Here is a 23694-nt window from a genome sequence, read left to right on the forward strand (position 1 = left end):
TATAGCTTACTTTTCATGATGAGTTGTTTTAAATGCCCATTTCTTGCGTGTATGTGTGTCATTGTCTACCCTAGCGTACAATTGAAATAAATTATTACAAATAGTCTAATCGATATAAAGTATTCTTCATTTAAGTATCACACTGTTTCGCATTTCTCTTACCATAAGTACACAGTTGTTATAAAATCTATACATAGTTTTTTTGATTGAACATCGTCATATACTTGGATATTTTTGTGTGCCACAGGGAACATAAATGTTGAGCGATTTGATTCCGTTACAAAAAGTGTGTTTGATATATCCATTAGGGTGGGTACGTTTTTCGAAAAGTTCTCGGATGAAGTTTTAGTATGGTTCCCCTTGTAGGGCATGCCCATAGGGACTTCCATGTCAAATATCAGCTCATTTGGTTGTAAACTGGCTGCGCGCATCAGGATTAAAGTTTACATGGGAATTACTATGGAGATTGGAACTTTTTGTTCAAACGCTCCTACAGGTCTGGGAAAATCACGCGCCAACTTCTGGTAAGGTCAGGTCTAAGGGGAATGGTCTGGAGAACACTTTTCCCGAAGAGAGCATATGGATTCGTTGTCCCTAGACCTGGCGCATCGGCAAACAATCCGATGTCTCCGGAATCAACGGTTTTCCCTGAAAAAGCATCAAATTTTTCTTAGCATGCTATGAAAGCTTGATGAACACCGCGACGCCATACGTCAGGCAGCTACCACGTGGGTGAGAAACGGCTGGAATATTCAATTGCAAACCTTCTTTTAACTAAAAAAGGATCAATTCGAGTAATCCTGACATTATTTAGTCGAATTCAGAATCTTTGCATAGCAAATTTGTTTTTTTTTTTGCAAATATTTCAACCACGTGGTAGCTGCCTGACGTATGGCGCCGCGGTGTTCATTAAGATTTCATAGCATGCTAAGAAAAATTTGATGCTTTTTTAGGGAAAACCGTTGATTCCGGAGACATCGGATTGTTTGTCGATGCGCCAGGTCTAGAGACAACGAATCCATATGCTCTCTTCGGGAAAAGTGTTCTCCAGACCATTCCCCTTAGACCTGACCATACCAGAAGTTGGTGCGTGATTTTCCCAGACCTGTAGGAGCGTTTGAACAAAAAGTTCCAATTTCCCATAGTAGTTCCCCTGTAAACTTTAACACTGATGCGCGCAGCCAGTTTACAACCAAATGAGCTGATATTTGGCATGAAAGTCCCAATGGGCATGCCCTACAAGGGGAACCATACTAAAACTTGATCCGTGAACTTTTTGAAAAACGTACCCACCCTAATATCCATACAGAAACCCTACTGACTGGCTTTTCCCCGCTTTCGCGACCAACTGAGAAGTAAATTAAATACGCAAACCATTCTGACTAATTACCGGCTACTGACTAAGCACTTTACGAGAGTGTTCTTAAACAAGGAGTGAGGAAGAGATTAATACTGCACCAGCTAACAACCCTACAGCGGCTCCCCGCTCGCCGCTCACGGCGGCTTGGTTTTATCTTTGAGACTAGAAACGGTCGCCTGAGGATTGCCACCGTGCAGGATGGCGTAGAACGGTGCCGGAGACGGCAGACTTCCACCACCGCCACCCATTTCACCAGCCGTGACGGATGCCGCTGCCGTGGCGGCCACCACGTTCGCCACCGAATGCATGTCCACCACGTGGTGATCATCGTCGCCAACGCCACCACCACCGCCGCCACTGCTGGAGCCCGGACTGGAGTGCGCCTCGGCGGTGTCATCGTCCAGCTGGATGCTGGAATCGGCGGCCGACGGGATGGTGGGCAGGAAGCGGACTCCCAGCCGCGGGGGTGAGCAGGACAGCTCCTGGCAGTCGTCCGCTTGGACGGCGGATTGGCGCACGAGGCGCGGCTTGCCGCCCGGGATGGATTGGCGGGCGCCACCTGGAAGAGGGCGATGAGTTAATGGATTGAATTGGTTATTTACATGAAGACACTAACTTGCGTGATGTGGGTGTGAATGCGGATGCGGCCCGTCGATCTTGACCCCGGGCAGCACCACCGAGTTGCTCGCGCTGGACCGCGATATCCTCCACGTGCCGGTGCTCTGCGTCGCAGTGGAGCCGGACGAGTCGTTCCGCGAGCTGGACAGATTCGAGTCCTGCGATGTTTTGCGCGTGATCAACCAGGACGTGTGCCGGCGGCGTGGGTCCAGCAGCCGGAGTGGGATTCCGCAGTGGTGCTGGGCATGTCGCCACGAGTCGGACCGGGACGAGCTAAAGTTTTCGCTGGAGGACACGGAACCGGTTCGTTTGTGTTGTTTCTGTTGGATCTCGGCTATTTGGTACGCGTACTGATCGATGTTGCGTCCACCGCGGCGACCGTCGTTGCGTTGGCCGAGGTTGCAGAACAGTCGACGCCACGTTTTGGAGAAGGTACTCTGCTGGTGTTGCTGGTGGAATCTTCGGCGCAGGTTCTCCTGCTCCATGAGCTTGGCCGAGCAGTTGCACGTTTGGCCTGGGAGCAGGGGAGGAAGTTCACGGGATGACCGTTCTACGAGGGAGTTGGTGTTGGCTGGGGTGTGGCGGTTGCTGAAGTTGGAGCTGTGGCGGCAGCGTCCGATTCCTCGAGTGACTCGAGACTCCTCGATCGCCTTGCAGATGAGGACGCAGTCTTTCTTGAACTGTTTGGTAAGGATGGCGTACAAAAAGGGGTTGCAGCACGAGTTGAGAGGTAGTACGAACACGGTAAAAACTTTGGCTTGTTCTAGAGAGATGAGGTGCAGCCCGAAGACGGCCGTTAGAGAGAAGAACGCGATCGGTGACCAGCAGATAAAGTCGGTGAAGACTAGCAGGGCCATTCGCTTTGCTATTCGAGAATCGTTTGAGTTCCACGCTTGGGACCCGCGGATTGCGCAGTACATCTTCAGGTAACATCCCATCAGGATGAGGAACGCCACCCCGTTGATGAACATGAGGAAGACGACGTACGCCAGGCTGCCGGTTCCGTTGTTGATCTCGAACGGAAGACACACGGCGAACACGCGGTAATCCGACACGCCAAACAGTGGCAAGATGGCCATCGTAATGGCAAACGTCCACCCAACGGTCATAATGTACCCGGCGTGCCTCAACGACAGTCGCTTGTTCAAGTGCATTGCGTGCGTGATGGCGTAGTTCCGCTCCAGCGTAATCACGGCCAGCGTGTAAACGGACAGTTCCGACGACAAAACCGCCAAAAATCCCGACAACTTACAGCCGGCGCTCATCTGCCACGGAATCGCGTACATCCGAAACTCACCCAACGTGGATGCATCAACCACCGCCAAAAACCCCAAATAGATCCCCATAAAGAAGTCCGCCGCGGCCAAATTGCACACCAGAAAGCGCGGAACATCCATCTTCGAGCGGGAAAATATCAACACAAACACTACCGTCCCGTTGCCCAGCATCGCAAGCAGAAAAACCACCCACACACCGCACCGCAGCGTCCACCAGTCGAACAGATCCTGGCAGGGCATGAACGGGCCCGGTTCCGGCAGACACTGGACGCTGCCCGGCTGGGACGTGGGCATTGCGTGCGTCACACCGCCCTCTTCTTCGAAGTACTCCTCCGGATAGGTCGGAAGTCCACCCGGGTAGTACTCGGGACCGTAAGCGTGCAGCAGGTCGTTGATTTGGGTGCCGAACTTTTTGCTGAGGTTTTCTGAAAGTGAAAAGAGATGTTCAAACACCACGCGTCTCCATCAAACTAATTCGAATTGAAGTGTATTCATATGGAGACGCATGGTGCCCGATCAACACTTACGCAGCTGCGGCCAGATGTCGTTGTAGCTGTTGTTCCACAGGCTCATGTCGAACTCGTTGTCAGTCGGGAAGAGCACCTCCTCCTTGATGGGGTGATGTTTAGGAACTTTGGGCATACTGGCCACCAGCGGCAGGAAGGAACAGCAGTGGTACGCGTACGAAAGCGCCAGCGTTTGGATCCGCGGGAAGGACTCCGGCGGGGGGAACTCGCGCAGGTTCGGATTGTTGAACGTCTTCAGGTGCAGCAACCGGCCGAGGCCGGCCGTCGGCAGGTGGGGGAAGATGTTGTTGCCAAGGTTTCTGAAGGGGGAAAATCCGTTCAGTTAGCAAGAAAAATCAGATATCAAACAAGCGCTTTGTGTGGGATATACGTACAAATCTTCCAGCTTGAGCAGTGGCCTGAAGGCGTCCTGGTGGATAAAGTAAATCTGGTTCGCTTCCAAGTCTCTGTTGCACCATAACAATGTCCCCGATTGCAAAAGTGCACACCAGCATCGTAGCGTAGCACGCGGCGTGGGTGGAAATGGAAAGAAAGAAATTCAATTTAATTTCCCCGGGATTTATTTGCCACCGTGGGGGCGTTTCTCTTCTTCTGCACAAACTCTTCTTGTACTCACAGTACTTGCAACCGGAACAGTCCGATGAATGCGTCGTGGGGAATCGATTCGATTTCGTTGTCCGAGAGCAGCAGGTCGTGCAGCTGGCCAAGACTAGAGAAGGGGGCCCCGTGGAGGGAGCTTATGCTATTTCCGGCTAAATCTCTGGAAAATTGGGTGGCAGATATTAGAGAGGGAGGGGGCGAGCGAGATCTTGAAACTATTATTAAGTTTTGGACCATAAAACAAGTAGGTTTTAATCAAAGCCTTAGTAATACTTTATTGCACTTTTTAAAACTTTAATAAAAACTTATAAGAATACTCAGCATATCATTTGTTACTTGGGTATAGAGACATTTATGTAAAATTGTCTGGAGAATCGATTTCCACCTTGGGTTTTCCTTAATTTTGAAGGTAAGAACACTTTTCAAAAAAAAATTTTGATAAATGATTTTTTAATTTTTTAAGGGGAGCCATATAGTTTTTTTCGTGAGGCTTTTTGCAACATCCTAGGATTTCTCCACAAAAATTTTAAACGATAAAAATCCTTGAAAGGCTTTTAAATTGTATAATCATAAAATCTCATAGAAGTGGCGTGCATTTTTCTTTAATGTATTTTTTATAGAAAGCCCGTTAAATTTCCTACAAGTTTGTTTTTGGTCACTTTTTGATCTGATGCATCGGTCTCGAGATACGAAAATATTTAAATTACGATATTACGGGCTAGGACAACATGTCTACAAAGTATCCTAAGTAACATTTTTTCCAGGAGTTCTACAAGAGCTCTTCAAGATAGCTACAGCATAGCTGTTTGGACCGCGGTAGGATAAAACTCTCTTCAAGTACTCTTCCAAACTCCTGAAGAAGTTTTGAAGAGAATTTTATCCTACCGCGGTCCAAACTGCTATGCTGTAGCTATCTTGAAGAGCTCTTGTAGAACTCCTGGAAAAAAATGTTACTTGGGATCATTGATATCGGAGAGGGTCGGGTACAACTGATTCCCTATTTGGCATGGAATTGCTTAAAGGGATGGTCCAATCGGCAAAAAAACTTAGGATTTACATAAATTATCGATAGGATGATCGCTGAAGAGAGCGACAAATTTGCCGGGGTTTTTAAAAAATCGTAGAACTTCAATATACAAATTTCTTTAAAATTTTATGAGCTGAAGATCGAATCGCACAAAGTATTGAAAAATGATCGTATTTAAGAAATTTTATTTTATTTCATTTATTTCGTTGTTTAAGCATTATTTGTGAGAAGTTACTATCCTAAGCTGAGATGTGGACTACCTTTCAACAGCTGACTAATTCAAAGCTGGAAACAGAGTTACAGAATTGAGTAAATCTACGGAAGGAAAAAAGTTACAAAATAACCTTCAAAATGTGTGTATCAAGTGTTTACACCGTGAATAAAATGAGTTTATATATCACAACTATTACCTTGCCTTTGTTACCAGTTAAGTGAGTGTGTGATGTACAAATTCAGTGTGAGTGAGATTAGACTTAATATTGATGTTTGAAGTTTGAATAAAAAACATGATGAAATATGATTTTCAGGACTAATAATTTTTGAAGAATTCAACTCACGAACGAAATAGTGAAGTATTCAATTTACCTTGAAAATTAAACTTTTTTTTTACTTACAAGCATTTTAGTGAAATTAAAACTAAAAGTTTTCAAAAAATTTTAGTAAGTTGTAGAAATCTGTTTACATTCTTTAGACACTAAAATTTCCAAATCTAGAGTTTTTATTAAAATAATTTCCTATAAACAAATGAAACACCTTTTCAAAAAAACTCATGATAAATTTAAAAATTTTATATTTTCATTGCATTCAATTTTTTTTTCTGATAATGTAGGGGAAATTCTCCTATCTTTGGCAGGTTAAGCACTCGCTCCTAACTCCATCCAATTTGCTGATTTTCACTATTTAAACAACAAATTTTGCAAAACTTTTGATAGAAACTTGCTTGCTCACTTCTTATTGAGCTATTTATCACTCGATTTCAGTTGAAATCGCTTTTAATGAGCTTTAATTGAATGTCAAAGTTCTGACCTGCCAACATTAGAGGCACGCTGGAATTAGATGCTGTTCCCCTAGTAAGTTTCAAAGTAAAATTTTTCAAAAATTTCCAGACAAAAACGTAATTTTGAGAAATTCTTCAAATTTTCATAAATTGCAATATTTGGTATTCATTTTCGCTTAGCTTTTTTTTTATTTATGAAATGCTTAAAATTAACAACAAAACTTTTTTTTGCGAAAATAAAAAAAATGCAATATGGGTGACAATCTAAACGATATTTTGCATTTATTTTTACTAAACTATAGTTTTTTTTGTTAAACACACAATCTTTACTAAATGCCATATTTTTAAAATACCGTAATTTTCATAAAAAATTAAGTGAGTGTTTTTTTCGATTTTTTCCCAAACAAACTTTAACGATAAAAAGTGACCCTTAACCCTAAACATATTTGGCTCAAAATTGCCACAGTTACCGTAAAACGGGGTGACTTTGATAGGTTTCAGATTTTTCGCAAATTGAATAAGTACGCAATGGTGGTAGAGAACTTTTGATAAAATTTTGAAAATTTAAAAAAAGTTAGTTAACTGTATTAAACAAAAAGTTGATTATTTCATGATTTTCTCAATGAAAATGATTTTGAATCGGAAAACGGAATGCATTTTCGGATTCTTTGGACAATTTTCCACTATTAAAAGGCAAAATAAGTTTGTAAATAATAAATAATATATGTTTTTGAAAAGGTGGGAAAAGTTATCCCGTAGATGGTTATCCCGGGAATAATTTATAGCGCTATGGCGGCCATCTTTATGGCATGCGGGATAACTTGTCATGGTTATCCCAGGAACAATTTTTAAGAGAGATTCCAAAACTTAAAAAAAACGAACAATTAACATTACCTGGACATGTTTCTTGGCAAAATTTATTGCCCTACATTCCTGGAGTATGAAAATTTGGATGTGAATGAAAAAAATTCCAGGAATATTGTAACATCATCATTCAAATATTCCATAAATTTGAAAATCCTTCTAGGATGGGACTCTGGGTCATTTCCTGGGCATGTATTTAGGCAAAACTTGTTGCCCTACATTCCTTGATCATAAAAATATAACTTGGCATAAGGCCATGTGGAGGAAAAAAATTCCAGAAATATTTGAACTTCAAATATTTTAATTCAAATATTCCATAAATTTGAAAATCCTTCTAGGATGGGACTCTGGGTCATTTCCTGGACATGTATTTAGGCAAAACTTGTTGCCCTACATTCCTTAAGCATAAAAATATAACTTGGCATAAGGCCATGTGGAGGAAAAAAATTCCAGAAATATTTGAACTTCAAATATTTTAATTCAAATATTCCATAAATTTGAAAATCCTTCTAGGATGGGACTCTGGGTCATTTCCTGGGCATGTATTTAGGCAAAACTTGTTGCCCTACATTCCTTAAGCATAAAAATATAACTTGGCATAAGGCCATGTGGAGGAAAAAAATTCCAGAAATATTTGAACTTCAAATATTTTAATTCAAATATTCCATAAATTTGAAAATCCTTCTAGGATGGGACTCTGGGTCATTTCCTGGACATGTATTTAGGCAAAACTTGTTGCCCTACATTCCTTAAGCATAAAAATATAACTTGGCATAAGGCCATGTGGAGGAAAAAAATTCCAGAAATATTTGAACTTCAAATATTTTAATTCAAATATTCCATAAATTTGAAAATCCTTCTAGGATGGGACTCTGGGTCATTTCCTGGACATGTATTTAGGCAAAACTTGTTGCCCTATATTCCTTGAGCATAAAAATACAACTTGGCATAAGGCCATGTGGAGGAAAAAAATTCCAGAAATATTTGAACTTCAAATATTTTAATTCAAATATTCCATAAATTTGAAAATCCTTCTAGGATGGGACTCTGGGTCATTTCCTGGACAAGTATTTAGGCAAAAGTTGTTGTCCTATATTCCTGGAGCATAAAAATACAACTTGGCATAAGGCCATGTGGAAGAAAAAAATTCCAGAAATATTTGAACTTCAAATATTTTAATTCAAATATTCCATAAATTTGAAAATCCTTCTAGGATGGGACTCTGGGTCATTTCCTGGACATGTATTTAGGCAAAACTTGTTGCCCTATATTCCTGGAGCATAAAAATACAACTTGGCATAAGGCCATGTGGAGGAAAAAAATTCCAGAAATATTTGAACTTCAAATATTTTAATTCAAATATTCCATAAATTTGAAAATCCTTCTAGGATGGGACTCTGGGTCATTTCCTGGACATGTATTTAGGCAAAACTTGTTGCCCTATATTCCTGGAGCATAAAAATACAACTTGGCATAAGGCCATGTGGAGGAAAAAAATTCCAGAAATATTTGAACTTCAAATATTTTAATTCAAATATTCCATAAATTTGAAAATCCTTCTAGGATGGGACTCTGGGTCATTTCCTGGACATGTATTTAGGCAAAACTTGTTGCCCTACATTCCTTGAGCATAAAAATATAACTTGGCATAAGGCCATGTGGAGGAAAAAAATTCCAGAAATATTTGAACTTCAAATATTTTAATTCAAATATTCCATAAATTTGAAAATCCTTCTAGGATGGGACTCTGGGTCATTTCCTGGACATGTATTTAGGCAAAACTTGTTGCCCTATATTCCTGGAGCATAAAAATACAACTTGGCATAAGGCCATGTGGAGGAAAAAAATTCCAGAAATATTTGAACTTCAAATATTTTAATTCAAATATTCCATAAATTTGAAAATCCTTCTAGGATGGGACTCTGGGTCATTTCCTGGACATGTATTTAGGCAAAACTTGTTGCCCTATATTCCTGGAGCATAAAAATACAACTTGGCATAAGGCCATGTGGAGGAAAAAAATTCCAGAAATATTTGAACTTCAAATATTTTAATTCAAATATTCCATAAATTTGAAAATCCTTCTAGGATGGGACTCTGGGTCATTTCCTGGACATGTATTTAGGCAAAACTTGTTGCCCTATATTCCTGGAGCATAAAAATACAACTTGGCATAAGGCCATGTGGAGGAAAAAAATTCCAGAAATATTTGAACTTCAAATATTTTAATTCAAATATTCCATAAATTTGAAAATCCTTCTAGGATGGGACTCTGGGTCATTTCCTGGACATGTATTTAGGCAAAACTTGTTGCCCTATATTCCTGGAGCATAAAAATACAACTTGGCATAAGGCCATGTGGAGGAAAAAAATTCCAGAAATATTTGAACTTCAAATATTTTAATTCAAATATTCCATAAATTTGAAAATCCTTCTAGGATGGGACTCTGGGTCATTTCCTGGACATGTATTTAGGCAAAACTTGTTGCCCTATATTCCTGGAGCATAAAAATACAACTTGGCATAAGGCCATGTGGAGGAAAAAAATTCCAGAAATATTTGAACTTCAAATATTTTAATTCAAATATTCCATAAATTTGAAAATCCTTCTAGGATGGGACTCTGGGTCATTTCCTGGACATGTATTTAGGCAAAACTTGTTGCCCTATATTCCTGGAGCATAAAAATACAACTTGGCATAAGGCCATGTGGAGGAAAAAAATTCCAGAAATATTTGAACTTCAAATATTTTAATTCAAATATTCCATAAATTTGAAAATCCTTCTAGGATGGGACTCTGGGTCATTTCCTGGACATGTATTTAGGCAAAACTTGTTGCCCTATATTCCTTGAGCATAAAAATATAACTTGGCATAAGGCCATGTGGAGGAAAAAAATTCCAGAAATATTTGAACTTCAAATATTTTAATTCAAATATTCCATAAATTTGAAAATCCTTCTAGGATGGGACTCTGGGTCATTTCCTGGACATGTATTTAGGCAAAACTTGTTGCCCTACATTCCTTAAGCATAAAAATATAACTTGGCATAAGGCCATGTGGAGGAAAAAAATTCCAGAAATATTTGAACTTCAAATATTTTAATTCAAATATTCCATAAATTTGAAAATCCTTCTAGGATGGGACTCTGGGTCATTTCCTGGACATGTATTTAGGCAAAACTTGTTGCCCTACATTCCTTGATCATAAAAATATAACTTGGCATAAGGCCATGTGGAGGAAAAAAATTCCAGAAATATTTGAACTTCAAATATTTTAATTCAAATATTCCATAAATTTGAAAATCCTTCTAGGATGGGACTCTGGGTCATTTCCTGGACATGTATTTAGGCAAAACTTGTTGCCCTATATTCCTGGAGCATAAAAATACAACTTGGCATAAGGCCATGTGGAGGAAAAAAATTCCAGAAATATTTGAACTTCAAATATTTTAATTCAAATATTCCATAAATTTGAAAATCCTTCTAGGATGGGACTCTGGGTCATTTCCTGGACATGTATTTAGGCAAAACTTGTTGCCCTATATTCCTGGAGCATAAAAATACAACTTGGCATAAGGCCATGTGGAGGAAAAAAATTCCAGAAATATTTGAACTTCAAATATTTTAATTCAAATATTCCATAAATTTGAAAATCCTTCTAGGATGGGACTCTGGGTCATTTCCTGGACATGTATTTAGGCAAAACTTGTTGCCCTATATTCCTGGAGCATAAAAATACAACTTGGCATAAGGCCATGTGGAGGAAAAAAATTCCAGAAATATTTGAACTTCAAATATTTTAATTCAAATATTCCATAAATTTGAAAATCCTTCTAGGATGGGACTCTGGGTCATTTCCTGGACATGTATTTAGGCAAAACTTGTTGCCCTATATTCCTGGAGCATAAAAATACAACTTGGCATAAGGCCATGTGGAGGAAAAAAATTCCAGAAATATTTGAACTTCAAATATTTTAATTCAAATATTCCATAAATTTGAAAATCCTTCTAGGATGGGACTCTGGGTCATTTCCTGGACATGTATTTAGGCAAAACTTGTTGCCCTACATTCCTTAAGCATAAAAATATAACTTGGCATAAGGCCATGTGGAGGAAAAAAATTCCAGAAATATTTGAACTTCAAATATTTTAATTCAAATATTCCATAAATTTGAAAATCCTTCTAGGATGGGACTCTGGGTCATTTCCTGGACATGTATTTAGGCAAAACTTGTTGCCCTATATTCCTGGAGCATAAAAATACAACTTGGCATAAGGCCATGTGGAGGAAAAAAATTCCAGAAATATTTGAACTTCAAATATTTTAATTCAAATATTCCATAAATTTGAAAATCCTTCTAGGATGGGACTCTGGGTCATTTCCTGGACATGTATTTAGGCAAAACTTGTTGCCCTATATTCCTGGAGCATAAAAATACAACTTGGCATAAGGCCATGTGGAGGAAAAAAATTCCAGAAATATTTGAACTTCAAATATTTTAATTCAAATATTCCATAAATTTGAAAATCCTTCTAGGATGGGACTCTGGGTCATTTCCTGGACATGTATTTAGGCAAAACTTGTTGCCCTACATTCCTTAAGCATAAAAATATAACTTGGCATAAGGCCATGTGGAGGAAAAAAATTCCAGAAATATTTGAACTTCAAATATTTTAATTCAAATATTCCATAAATTTGAAAATCCTTCTAGGATGGGACTCTGGGTCATTTCCTGGACATGTATTTAGGCAAAACTTGTTGCCCTATATTCCTGGAGCATAAAAATACAACTTGGCATAAGGCCATGTGGAGGAAAAAAATTCCAGAAATATTTGAACTTCAAATATTTTAATTCCAGGAAATGACCCAGAGTCCCATCCTAGAAGGATTTTCAAATTTATGGAATATTTGAATTAAAATATTTGAAGTTCAAATATTTCTGGAATTTTTTTCCTCCACATGGCCTTATGCCAAGTTATATTTTTATGGTCAAGGAATGTAGGGCATCAAGTTTTGCCTAAATACTTGTCCAGGAAATGACCCAGAGTCCCATCCTAGAAGGATTTTCAAATTTATGGAATATTTGAATTAAAATATTTGAAGTTCAAATATTTCTGGAATTTTTTTCCTCCACATGGCCTTATGCCAAGTTATATTTTTATGATCAAGGAATGTAGGGCAACAAGTTTTGCCTAAATACTTGTCCAGGAAATGACCCAGAGTCCCATCCTAGAAGGATTTTCAAATTTATGGAATATTTGAATTAAAATATTTGAAGTTCAAATATTTCTGGAATTTTTTTCCTCTACATGGCCTCATGCCAAGTTATTTTTTTATGCTCAAGGAATGTAGGGCAACAAGTTTTGCCTAAATACTTGTCCAGGAAATGACCCAGAGTCCCATCCTAGAAGGATTTTCAAATTTATGGAATATTTGAATTAAAATATTTGAAGTTCAAATATTTCTGGAATTTTTTTCCTCCACATGGCCTTATGCCAAGTTGTATTTTTATGCTCCAGGAATATAGGGCAACAAGTTTTGCCTAAATACATGTCCAGGAAATGACCCAGAGTCCCATCCTAGAAGGATTTTCAAATTTATGGAATATTTGAATTAAAATATTTGAAGTTCAAATATTTCTGGAATTTTTTTCCTCCACATGGCCTTATGCCAAGTTATATTTTTATGATCAAGGAATGTAGGGCAACAAGTTTTGCCTAAATACATGTCCAGGAAATGACCTAGAGTCCCATCCTAGAAGGATTTTCAAATTTATGGAATATTTGAATTAAAATATTTGAAGTTCAAATATTTCTGGAATTTTTTTCCTCCACATGGCCTTATGCCAAGTTGTATTTTTATGCTCCAGGAATATAGGGCAACAAGTTTTGCCTAAATACTTGTCCAGGAAATGACCCAGAGTCCCATCCTAGAAGGATTTTCAAATTTATGGAATATTTGAATTAAAATATTTGAAGTTCAAATATTTCTGGAATTTTTTTCCTCCACATGGCCTTATGCCAAGTTATATTTTTTTGATCAAGGAATGTAGGGCAACAAGTTTTGCCTAAATACTTGTCCAGGAAATGACCCAGTGTCCCATCCTAGAAGGATTTTCAAATTTATGGAATATTTGAATTAAAATATTTGAAGTTCAAATATTTCTGGAATTTTTTTCCTCCACATGGCCTTATGCCAAGTTATATTTTTTTGATCAAGGAATGTAGGGCAACAAGTTTTGCCTAAATACTTGTCCAGGAAATGACCCAGTGTCCCATCCTAGAAGGATTTTCAAATTTATGGAATATTTGAATTAAAATATTTGAAGTTCAAATATTTCTGGAATTTTTTTCCTCCACATGGCCTTATGCCAAGTTATATTTTTATGATCAAGGAATGTAGGGCAACAAGTTTTGCCTAAATACTTGTCCAGGAAATGACCCAGAGTCCCATCCTAGAAGGATTTTCAAATTTATGGAATATTTGAATTAAAATATTTGAAGTTCAAATATTTCTGGAATTTTTTTCCTCCACATGGCCTTATGCCAAGTTATATTTTTTTGATCAAGGAATGTAGGGCAACAAGTTTTGCCTAAATACTTGTCCAGGAAATGACCCAGTGTCCCATCCTAGAAGGATTTTCAAATTTATGGAATATTTGAATTAAAATATTTGAAGTTCAAATATTTCTGGAATTTTTTTCCTCCACATGGCCTTATGCCAAGTTATATTTTTATGATCAAGGAATGTAGGGCAACAAGTTTTGCCTAAATACTTGTCCAGGAAATGACCCAGAGTCCCATCCTAGAAGGATTTTCAAATTTATGGAATATTTGAATTAAAATATTTGAAGTTCAAATATTTCTGGAACTTTTTCCTCCACATGGCCTCATGCCAAGTTGTATTTTTATGCTCCAGGAATATAGGGCATCAAGTTTTGCCTAAATACTTGTCCAGGAAATGACCCAGAGTCCCATCCTAGAAGGATTTTCAAATTTATGGAATATTTGAATTAAAATATTTGAAGTTCAAATATTTCTGGAATTTTTTTCCTCCACATGGCCTTATGCCAAGTTATATTTTTATGATCATGGAATGTAGGGCAACAAGTTTTGCCTAAATACTTGTCCAGGAAATGACCCAGTGTCCCATCCTAGAAGGATTTTCAAATTTATGGAATATTTGAATTAAAATATTTGAAGTTCAAATATTTCTGGAATTTTTTTCCTCCACATGGCCTTATGCCAAGTTATATTATTATGATCAAGGAATATAGGGCAACAAGTTTTGCCTAAATACATGCCCAGGAAATGACCCAGAGTCCCATCCTAGAAGGATTTTCAAATTTATGGAATATTTGAATTAAAATATTTGAAGATCAAATATTTCTGGAATTTTTTTCCTCCACATGGCCTTATGCCAAGTTATATTTTTATGATCAAGGAATGTAGGGCAACAAGTTTTGCCTAAATACATGCCCAGGAAATGACCCAGAGTCCCATCCTAGAAGGATTTTCAAATTTATGGAATATTTGAATTAAAATATTTGAAGTTCAAATATTTCTGGAACTTTTTCCTCCACATGGCCTCATGCCAAGTTGTATTTTTATGCTCCAGGAATATAGGGCATCAAGTTTTGCCTAAATACTTGTCCAGGAAATGACCCAGAGTCCCATCCTAGAAGGATTTTCAAATTTATGGAATATTTGAATTAAAATATTTGAAGTTCAAATATTTCTGGAATTTTTTTCCTCCACATGGCCTTATGCCAAGTTATATTTTTATGATCAAGGAATGTAGGGCAACAAGTTTTGCCTAAATACATGTCCAGGAAATGACCCAGAGTCCCATCCTAGAAGGATTTTCAAATTTATGGAATATTTGAATTAAAATATTTGAAGTTCAAATATTTCTGGAATTTTTTTCCTCCACATGGCCTCATGCCAAGTTGTATTTTTATGCTCCAGGAATATAGGGCAACAAGTTTTGCCTAAATACATGCCCAGGAAATGACCCAGAGTCCCATCCTAGAAGGATTTTCAAATTTATGGAATATTTGAATTAAAATATTTGAAGTTCAAATATTTCTGGAATTTTTTTCCTCCACATGGCCTTATGCCAAGTTATATTTTTATGATCAAGGAATGTAGGGCAACAAGTTTTGCCTAAATACATGCCCAGGAAATGACCCAGAGTCCCATCCTAGAAGGATTTTCAAATTTATGGAATATTTGAATTAAAATATTTGAAGTTCAAATATTTCTGGAATTTTTTTCCTCCACATGGCCTTATGCCAAGTTATATTTTTATGATCAAGGAATGTAGGGCAACAAGTTTTGCCTAAATACATGTCCAGGAAATGACCCAGAGTCCCATCCTAGAAGGATTTTCAAATTTATGGAATATTTGAATTAAAATATTTGAAGATCAAATATTTCTGGAATTTTTTTCCTCCACATGGCCTTATGCCAAGTTATATTTTTATGATCAAGGAATGTAGGGCAACAAGTTTTGCCTAAATACATGTCCAGGAAATGACCCAGAGTCCCATCCTAGAAGGATTTTCAAATTTATGGAATATTTGAATTAAAATATTTGAAGTTCAAATATTTCTGGAATTTTTTTCCTCCACATGGCCTTATGCCAAGTTATATTTTTATGATCAAGGAATGTAGGGCAACAAGTTTTGCCTAAATACTTGTCCAGGAAATGACCCAGAGTCCCATCCTAGAAGGATTTTCAAATTTATGGAATATTTGAATTAAAATATTTGAAGTTCAAATATTTCTAGAATTTTTTTCCTCCACATGGCCTCATGCCAAGTTATTTTTTTATGCTCAAGGAATATAGGGCAACAAGTTTTGCCTAAATACATGTCCAGGAAATGACCCAGAGTCCCATCCTAGAAGGATTTTCAAATTTATGGAATATTTGAATTAAAATATTTGAAGTTCAAATATTTCTGGAATTTTTTTCCTCCACATGGCCTTATGCCAAGTTATATTTTTATGATCAAGGAATGTAGGGCAACAAGTTTTGCCTAAATACATGTCCAGGAAATGACCCAGAGTCCCATCCTAGAAGGATTTTCAAATTTATGGAATATTTGAATTAAAATATTTGAAGTTCAAATATTTCTGGAATTTTTTTCCTCCACATGGCCTTATGCCAAGTTATATTTTTATGATCAAGGAATGTAGGGCAACAAGTTTTGCCTAAATACATGTCCAGGAAATGACCCAGAGTCCCATCCTAGAAGGATTTTCAAATTTATGGAATATTTGAATTAAAATATTTGAAGTTCAAATATTTCTGGAATTTTTTTCCTCCACATGGCCTTATGCCAAGTTATATTTTTATGATCAAGGAATGTAGGGCAACAAGTTTTGCCTAAATACTTGTCCAGGAAATGACCCAGAGTCCCATCCTAGAAGGATTTTCAAATTTATGGAATATTTGAATTAAAATATTTGAAGTTCAAATATTTCTGGAATTTTTTTCCTCCACATGGCCTTATGCCAAGTTATATTTTTATGATCAAGGAATATAGGGCAACAAGTTTTGCCTAAATACATGCCCAGGAAATGACCCAGAGTCCCATCCTAGAAGGATTTTCAAATTTATGGAATATTTGAATTAAAATATTTGAAGTTCAAATATTTCTGGAATTTTTTTCCTCCACATGGCCTTATGCCAAGTTATATTTTTATGATCAAGGAATGTAGGGCAACAAGTTTTGCCTAAATACATGTCCAGGAAATGACCCAGAGTCCCATCCTAGAAGGATTTTCAAATTTATGGAATATTTAAATTAAAATATTTGAAGTTCAAATATTTCTGGAATTTTTTTCCTCCACATGGCCTTATGCCAAGTTATATTTTTTTGATCAAGGAATGTAGGGCAACAAGTTTTGCCTAAATACTTGTCCAGGAAATGACCCAGTGTCCCATCCTAGAAGGATTTTCAAATTTATGGAATATTTGAATTAAAATATTTGAAGTTCAAATATTTCTGGAATTTTTTTCCTCCACATGGCCTTATGCCAAGTTATATTTTTTTGATCAAGGAATGTAGGGCAACAAGTTTTGCCTAAATACTTGTCCAGGAAATGACCCAGTGTCCCATCCTAGAAGGATTTTCAAATTTATGGAATATTTGAATTAAAATATTTGAAGTTCAAATATTTCTGGAATTTTTTTCCTCCACATGGCCTTATGCCAAGTTATATTTTTATGATCAAGGAATGTAGGGCAACAAGTTTTGCCTAAATACTTGTCCAGGAAATGACCCAGAGTCCCATCCTAGAAGGATTTTCAAATTTATGGAATATTTGAATTAAAATATTTGAAGTTCAAATATTTCTGGAATTTTTTTCCTCCACATGGCCTTATGCCAAGTTATATTTTTTTGATCAAGGAATGTAGGGCAACAAGTTTTGCCTAAATACTTGTCCAGGAAATGACCCAGTGTCCCATCCTAGAAGGATTTTCAAATTTATGGAATATTTGAATTAAAATATTTGAAGTTCAAATATTTCTGGAATTTTTTTCCTCCACATGGCCTTATGCCAAGTTATATTTTTATGATCAAGGAATGTAGGGCAACAAGTTTTGCCTAAATACTTGTCCAGGAAATGACCCAGAGTCCCATCCTAGAAGGATTTTCAAATTTATGGAATATTTGAATTAAAATATTTGAAGTTCAAATATTTCTGGAATTTTTTTCCTCCACATGGCCTCATGCCAAGTTGTATTTTTATGCTCCAGGAATATAGGGCATCAAGTTTTGCCTAAATACTTGTCCAGGAAATGACCCAGAGTCCCATCCTAGAAGGATTTTCAAATTTATGGAATATTTGAATTAAAATATTTGAAGTTCAAATATTTCTGGAATTTTTTTCCTCCACATGGCCTTATGCCAAGTTATATTTTTATGATCATGGAATGTAGGGCAACAAGTTTTGCCTAAATACTTGTCCAGGAAATGACCCAGTGTCCCATCCTAGAAGGATTTTCAAATTTATGGAATATTTGAATTAAAATATTTGAAGTTCAAATATTTCTGGAATTTTTTTCCTCCACATGGCCTTATGCCAAGTTATATTATTATGATCAAGGAATATAGGGCAACAAGTTTTGCCTAAATACATGCCCAGGAAATGACCCAGAGTCCCATCCTAGAAGGATTTTCAAATTTATGGAATATTTGAATTAAAATATTTGAAGTTCAAATATTTCTGGAATTTTTTTCCTCCACATGGCCTTATGCCAAGTTATATTTTTATGATCAAGGAATGTAGGGCAACAAGTTTTGCCTAAATACATGCCCAGGAAATGACCCAGAGTCCCATCCTAGAAGGATTTTCAAATTTATGGAATATTTGAATTAAAATATTTGAAGTTCAAATATTTCTGGAACTTTTTCCTCCACATGGCCTCATGCCAAGTTGTATTTTTATGCTCCAGGAATATAGGGCATCAAGTTTTGCCTAAATACTTGTCCAGGAAATGACCCAGAGTCCCATCCTAGAAGGATTTTCAAATTTATGGAATATTTGAATTAAAATATTTGAAGTTCAAATATTTCTGGAATTTTTTTCCTCCACATGGCCTTATGCCAAGTTATATTTTTATGATCAAGGAATGTAGGGCAACAAGTTTTGCCTAAATACATGTCCAGGAAATGACCCAGAGTCCCATCCTAGAAGGATTTTCAAATTTATGGAATATTTGAATTAAAATATTTGAAGTTCAAATATTTCTGGAATTTTTTTCCTCCACATGGCCTCATGCCAAGTTGTATTTTTATGCTCCAGGAATATAGGGCAACAAGTTTTGCCTAAATACATGCCCAGGAAATGACCCAGAGTCCCATCCTAGAAGGATTTTCAAATTTATGGAATATTTGAATTAAAATATTTGAAGTTCAAATATTTCTGGAATTTTTTTCCTCCACATGGCCTTATGCCAAGTTATATTTTTATGATCAAGGAATGTAGGGCAACAAGTTTTGCCTAAATACATGCCCAGGAAATGACCCAGAGTCCCATCCTAGAAGGATTTTCAAATTTATGGAATATTTGAATTAAAATATTTGAAGTTCAAATATTTCTGGAATTTTTTTCCTCCACATGGCCTTATGCCAAGTTATATTTTTATGATCAAGGAATGTAGGGCAACAAGTTTTGCCTAAATACATGTCCAGGAAATGACCCAGAGTCCCATCCTAGAAGGATTTTCAAATTTATGGAATATTTGAATTAAAATATTTGAAGTTCAAATATTTCTGGAATTTTTTTCCTCCACATGGCCTTATGCCAAGTTATATTTTTATGATCAAGGAATGTAGGGCAACAAGTTTTGCCTAAATACATGTCCAGGAAATGACCCAGAGTCCCATCCTAGAAGGATTTTCAAATTTATGGAATATTTGAATTAAAATATTTGAAGTTCAAATATTTCTGGAATTTTTTTCCTCCACATGGCCTTATGCCAAGTTATATTTTTATGATCAAGGAATGTAGGGCAACAAGTTTTGCCTAAATACTTGTCCAGGAAATGACCCAGAGTCCCATCCTAGAAGGATTTTCAAATTTATGGAATATTTGAATTAAAATATTTGAAGTTCAAATATTTCTGGAATTTTTTTCCTCCACATGGCCTCATGCCAAGTTAAATTTCTATGCTCCAGGAATATAGGGCAACAAGTTTTGCCTAAATACATGCCCAGGAAATGACCCAGAGTCCCATCCTAGAAGGATTTTCAAATTTATGGAATATTTGAATTAAAATATTTGAAGTTCAAATATTTCTGGAATTTTTTTCCTCCACATGGCCTTATGCCAAGTTATATTTTTATGATCAAGGAATGTAGGGCAACAAGTTTTGCCTAAATACATGTCCAGGAAATGACCCAGAGTCCCATCCTAGAAGGATTTTCAAATTTATGGAATATTTGAATTAAAATATTTGAAGTTCAAATATTTCTGGAATTTTTTTCCTCCACATGGCCTTATGCCAAGTTATATTTTTATGATCAAGGAATGTAGGGCAACAAGTTTTGCCTAAATACATGTCCAGGAAATGACCCAGAGTCCCATCCTAGAAGGATTTTCAAATTTATGGAATATTTGAATTAAAATATTTGAAGTTCAAATATTTCTGGAATTTTTTTCCTCCACATGGCCTTATGCCAAGTTATATTTTTATGATCAAGGAATGTAGGGCAACAAGTTTTGCCTAAATACTTGTCCAGGAAATGACCCAGAGTCCCATCCTAGAAGGATTTTCAAATTTATGGAATATTTGAATTAAAATATTTGAAGTTCAAATATTTCTGGAATTTTTTTCCTCCACATGGCCTCATGCCAAGTTAAATTTCTATGCTCCAGGAATATAGGGCAACAAGTTTTGCCTAAATACATGCCCAGGAAATGACCCAGAGTCCCATCCTAGAAGGATTTTCAAATTTATGGAATATTTGAATTAAAATATTTGAAGTTCAAATATTTCTGGAATTTTTTTCCTCCACATGGCCTTATGCCAAGTTATATTTTTATGATCAAGGAATGTAGGGCAACAAGTTTTGCCTAAATACATGTCCAGGAAATGACCCAGAGTCCCATCCTAGAAGGATTTTCAAATTTATGGAATATTTAAATTAAAATATTTGAAGTTCAAATATTTCTGGAATTTTTTTCCTCCACATGGCCTTATGCCAAGTTATATTTTTATGATCAAGGAATGTAGGGCAACAAGTTTTGCCTAAATACTTGTCCAGGAAATGACCCAGAGTCCCATCCTAGAAGGATTTTCAAATTTATGGAATATTTGAATTAAAATATTTGAAGTTCAAATATTTCTGGAACTTTTTCCTCCACATGGCCTCATGCCAAGTTGTATTTTTATGCTCCAGGAATATAGGGCAACAAGTTTTGCCTAAATACTTGTCCAGGAAATGACCCAGAGTCCCATCCTAGAAGGATTTTCAAATTTATGGAATATTTGAATTAAAATATTTGAAGTTCAAATATTTCTGGAATTTTTTTCCTCCACATGGCCTTATGCCAAGTTATATTTTTATGATCAAGGAATGTAGGGCAACAAGTTTTGCCTAAATACTTGTCCAGGAAATGACCCAGTGTCCCATCCTAGAAGGATTTTCAAATTTATGGAATATTTGAATTAAAATATTTGAAGTTCAAATATTTCTGGAATTTTTTTCCTCCACATGGCCTTATGCCAAGTTATATTTTTATGATCAAGGAATGTAGGGCAACAAGTTTTGCCTAAATACATGTCCAGGAAATGACCCAGAGTCCCATCCTAGAAGGATTTTCAAATTTATGGAATATTTGAATTAAAATATTTGAAGTTCAAATATTTCTGGAATTTTTTTCCTCCACATGGCCTTATGCCAAGTTATATTTTTATGATCAAGGAATATAGGGCAACAAGTTTTGCCTAAATACATGCCCAGGAAATGACCCAGAGTCCCATCCTAGAAGGATTTTCAAATTTATGGAATATTTGAATTAAAATATTTGAAGTTCAAATATTTCTGGAATTTTTTTCCTCCACATGGCCTTATGCCAAGTTATATTATTATGATCAAGGAATATAGGGCAACAAGTTTTGCCTAAATACATGCCCAGGAAATGACCCAGAGTCCCATCCTAGAAGGATTTTCAAATTTATGGAATATTTGAATTAAAATATTTGAAGTTCAAATATTTCTGGAATTTTTTTCCTCCACATGGCCTTATGCCAAGTTATATTTTTATGCTTAAGGAATGTAGGGCAACAAGTTTTGCCTAAATACTTGTCCAGGAAATGACCCAGTGTCCCATCCTAGAAGGATTTTCAAATTTATGGAATATTTGAATTAAAATATTTGAAGTTCAAATATTTCTGGAATTTTTTTCCTCCACATGGCCTTATGCCAAGTTATATTTTTATGATCAAGGAATGTAGGGCAACAAGTTTTGCCTAAATACTTGTCCAGGAAATGACCCAGAGTCCCATCCTAGAAGGATTTTCAAATTTATGGAATATTTGAATTAAAATATTTGAAGTTCAAATATTTCTGGAATTTTTTTCCTCCACATGGCCTTATGCCAAGTTATATTTTTATGATCAAGGAATATAGGGCAACAAGTTTTGCCTAAATACATGTCCAGGAAATGACCCAGAGTCCCATCCTAGAAGGATTTTCAAATTTATGGAATATTTGAATGATGATGTTACAATATTCCTGGAATTTTTTTCATTCACATCCAAATTTTCATACTCCAGGAATGTAGGGCAATAAATTTTGCCAAGAAACATGTCCAGGTAATGTTAATTGTTCGTTTTTTTTTAAGTTTTGGAATCTCTCTTAAAAATTGTTCCTGGGATAACCATGACAAGTTATCCCGCATGCCATAAAGATGGCCGCCATAGCGCTATAAATTATTCCCGGGATAACCATCTACGGGATAACTTTTCCCACCTTTTTTGAAACACAATTTTAAAAAAATCTCCAAATTTATAGGCAATGTTAGTTAATCAAATTTTATGTAAAATGTGGAAACTTGTGATTCGTGCTTCGAAATCAGTTTAAAATGTAAAATAAATCAATAATTTTATAAACAAAACTAGTTTTAAAGAATTTCAGGAAAAATTTCGACTATTTTACAATTTCACCTTAAATTTATATGTATTTTGTTAAAAAGCTTAGAAACTTAAATAACTAAATACAAACAATATTTTTTTCTTAAAAACTATATCAGCAACCTTAGTTATGGTACATTTGACGAAAAAATGAAATTTGAACACCTTAAATCTGATTTTTACAAGAAAAATTATAACTATCAAAGTCACCCCGGAATTTAAACTTGGAATTTTTAACGTGTCTATTTTTCTTAACACTAATGAAAAAACTTTTTTTTTTTCAAAAAATAAAGCATGGACTTTGTGGGGTCTACAATGTACATGTTTTAAAAATAATAATCTTGAGAAAAACCTTACCAGTTGGAAAATATTTCAAAAATAAGTTGAAATCCTACCAAAGTCACCCCGGTTTATGGTACTTCTTTTAACCTAAAGAATAAAGCATCTATTACGATTTTCCAAAAAAATATTTTTTCTTGTCACCCTAATGTACATCCATTTCCAAATTTCAAGTTATTAAGTGCTCTAAAAACTGCTGTCTCTATTTAGACTGTAGCCTTAATACGCCTTAAATGATGGCATATATATTTAAAAATTGTATTGAAACATGTAATTACACGGAAAAAAGAGTGCCCAAAATCGTGAACACTGGTTCATGAAATTGGGAACCACGAACAAAGTGTTCAAATGCCATGGTACGATTTTCAAAAACGTACCATGGAAATTGAACAATTTGTTCGTGGTTCCCAATTTCATGAACGGGTATTCACG

General features: G+C 36.2%; 1 protein-coding gene across 1 annotated transcript in view; it reads right to left on the bottom strand.

Moving 5' to 3' along the window:
• LOC120422903 (leucine-rich repeat-containing G-protein coupled receptor 5A-like) overlaps positions 1-23694 on the bottom strand; it is a 172933-nt gene continuing 149239 nt past the window's right edge. The window contains exons 11-15 of the mRNA XM_039586468.2: positions 4399-4542; positions 4157-4228; positions 3783-4081; positions 1977-3680; positions 1-1919 (exon numbers count right to left, since the gene is read on the bottom strand). Coding sequence (XP_039442402.1) covers positions 1495-1919; positions 1977-3680; positions 3783-4081; positions 4157-4228; positions 4399-4542 — 2644 coding nt within the window. The 3' untranslated portion in view covers positions 1-1494. The remainder of the gene's footprint in view (positions 1920-1976; positions 3681-3782; positions 4082-4156; positions 4229-4398; positions 4543-23694) is intronic.

Source organism: Culex pipiens, chromosome 2 (genome assembly GCF_016801865.2).
Source record: "Culex pipiens pallens isolate TS chromosome 2, TS_CPP_V2, whole genome shotgun sequence".
NCBI lineage: Eukaryota > Metazoa > Arthropoda > Insecta > Diptera > Culicidae > Culex > Culex pipiens.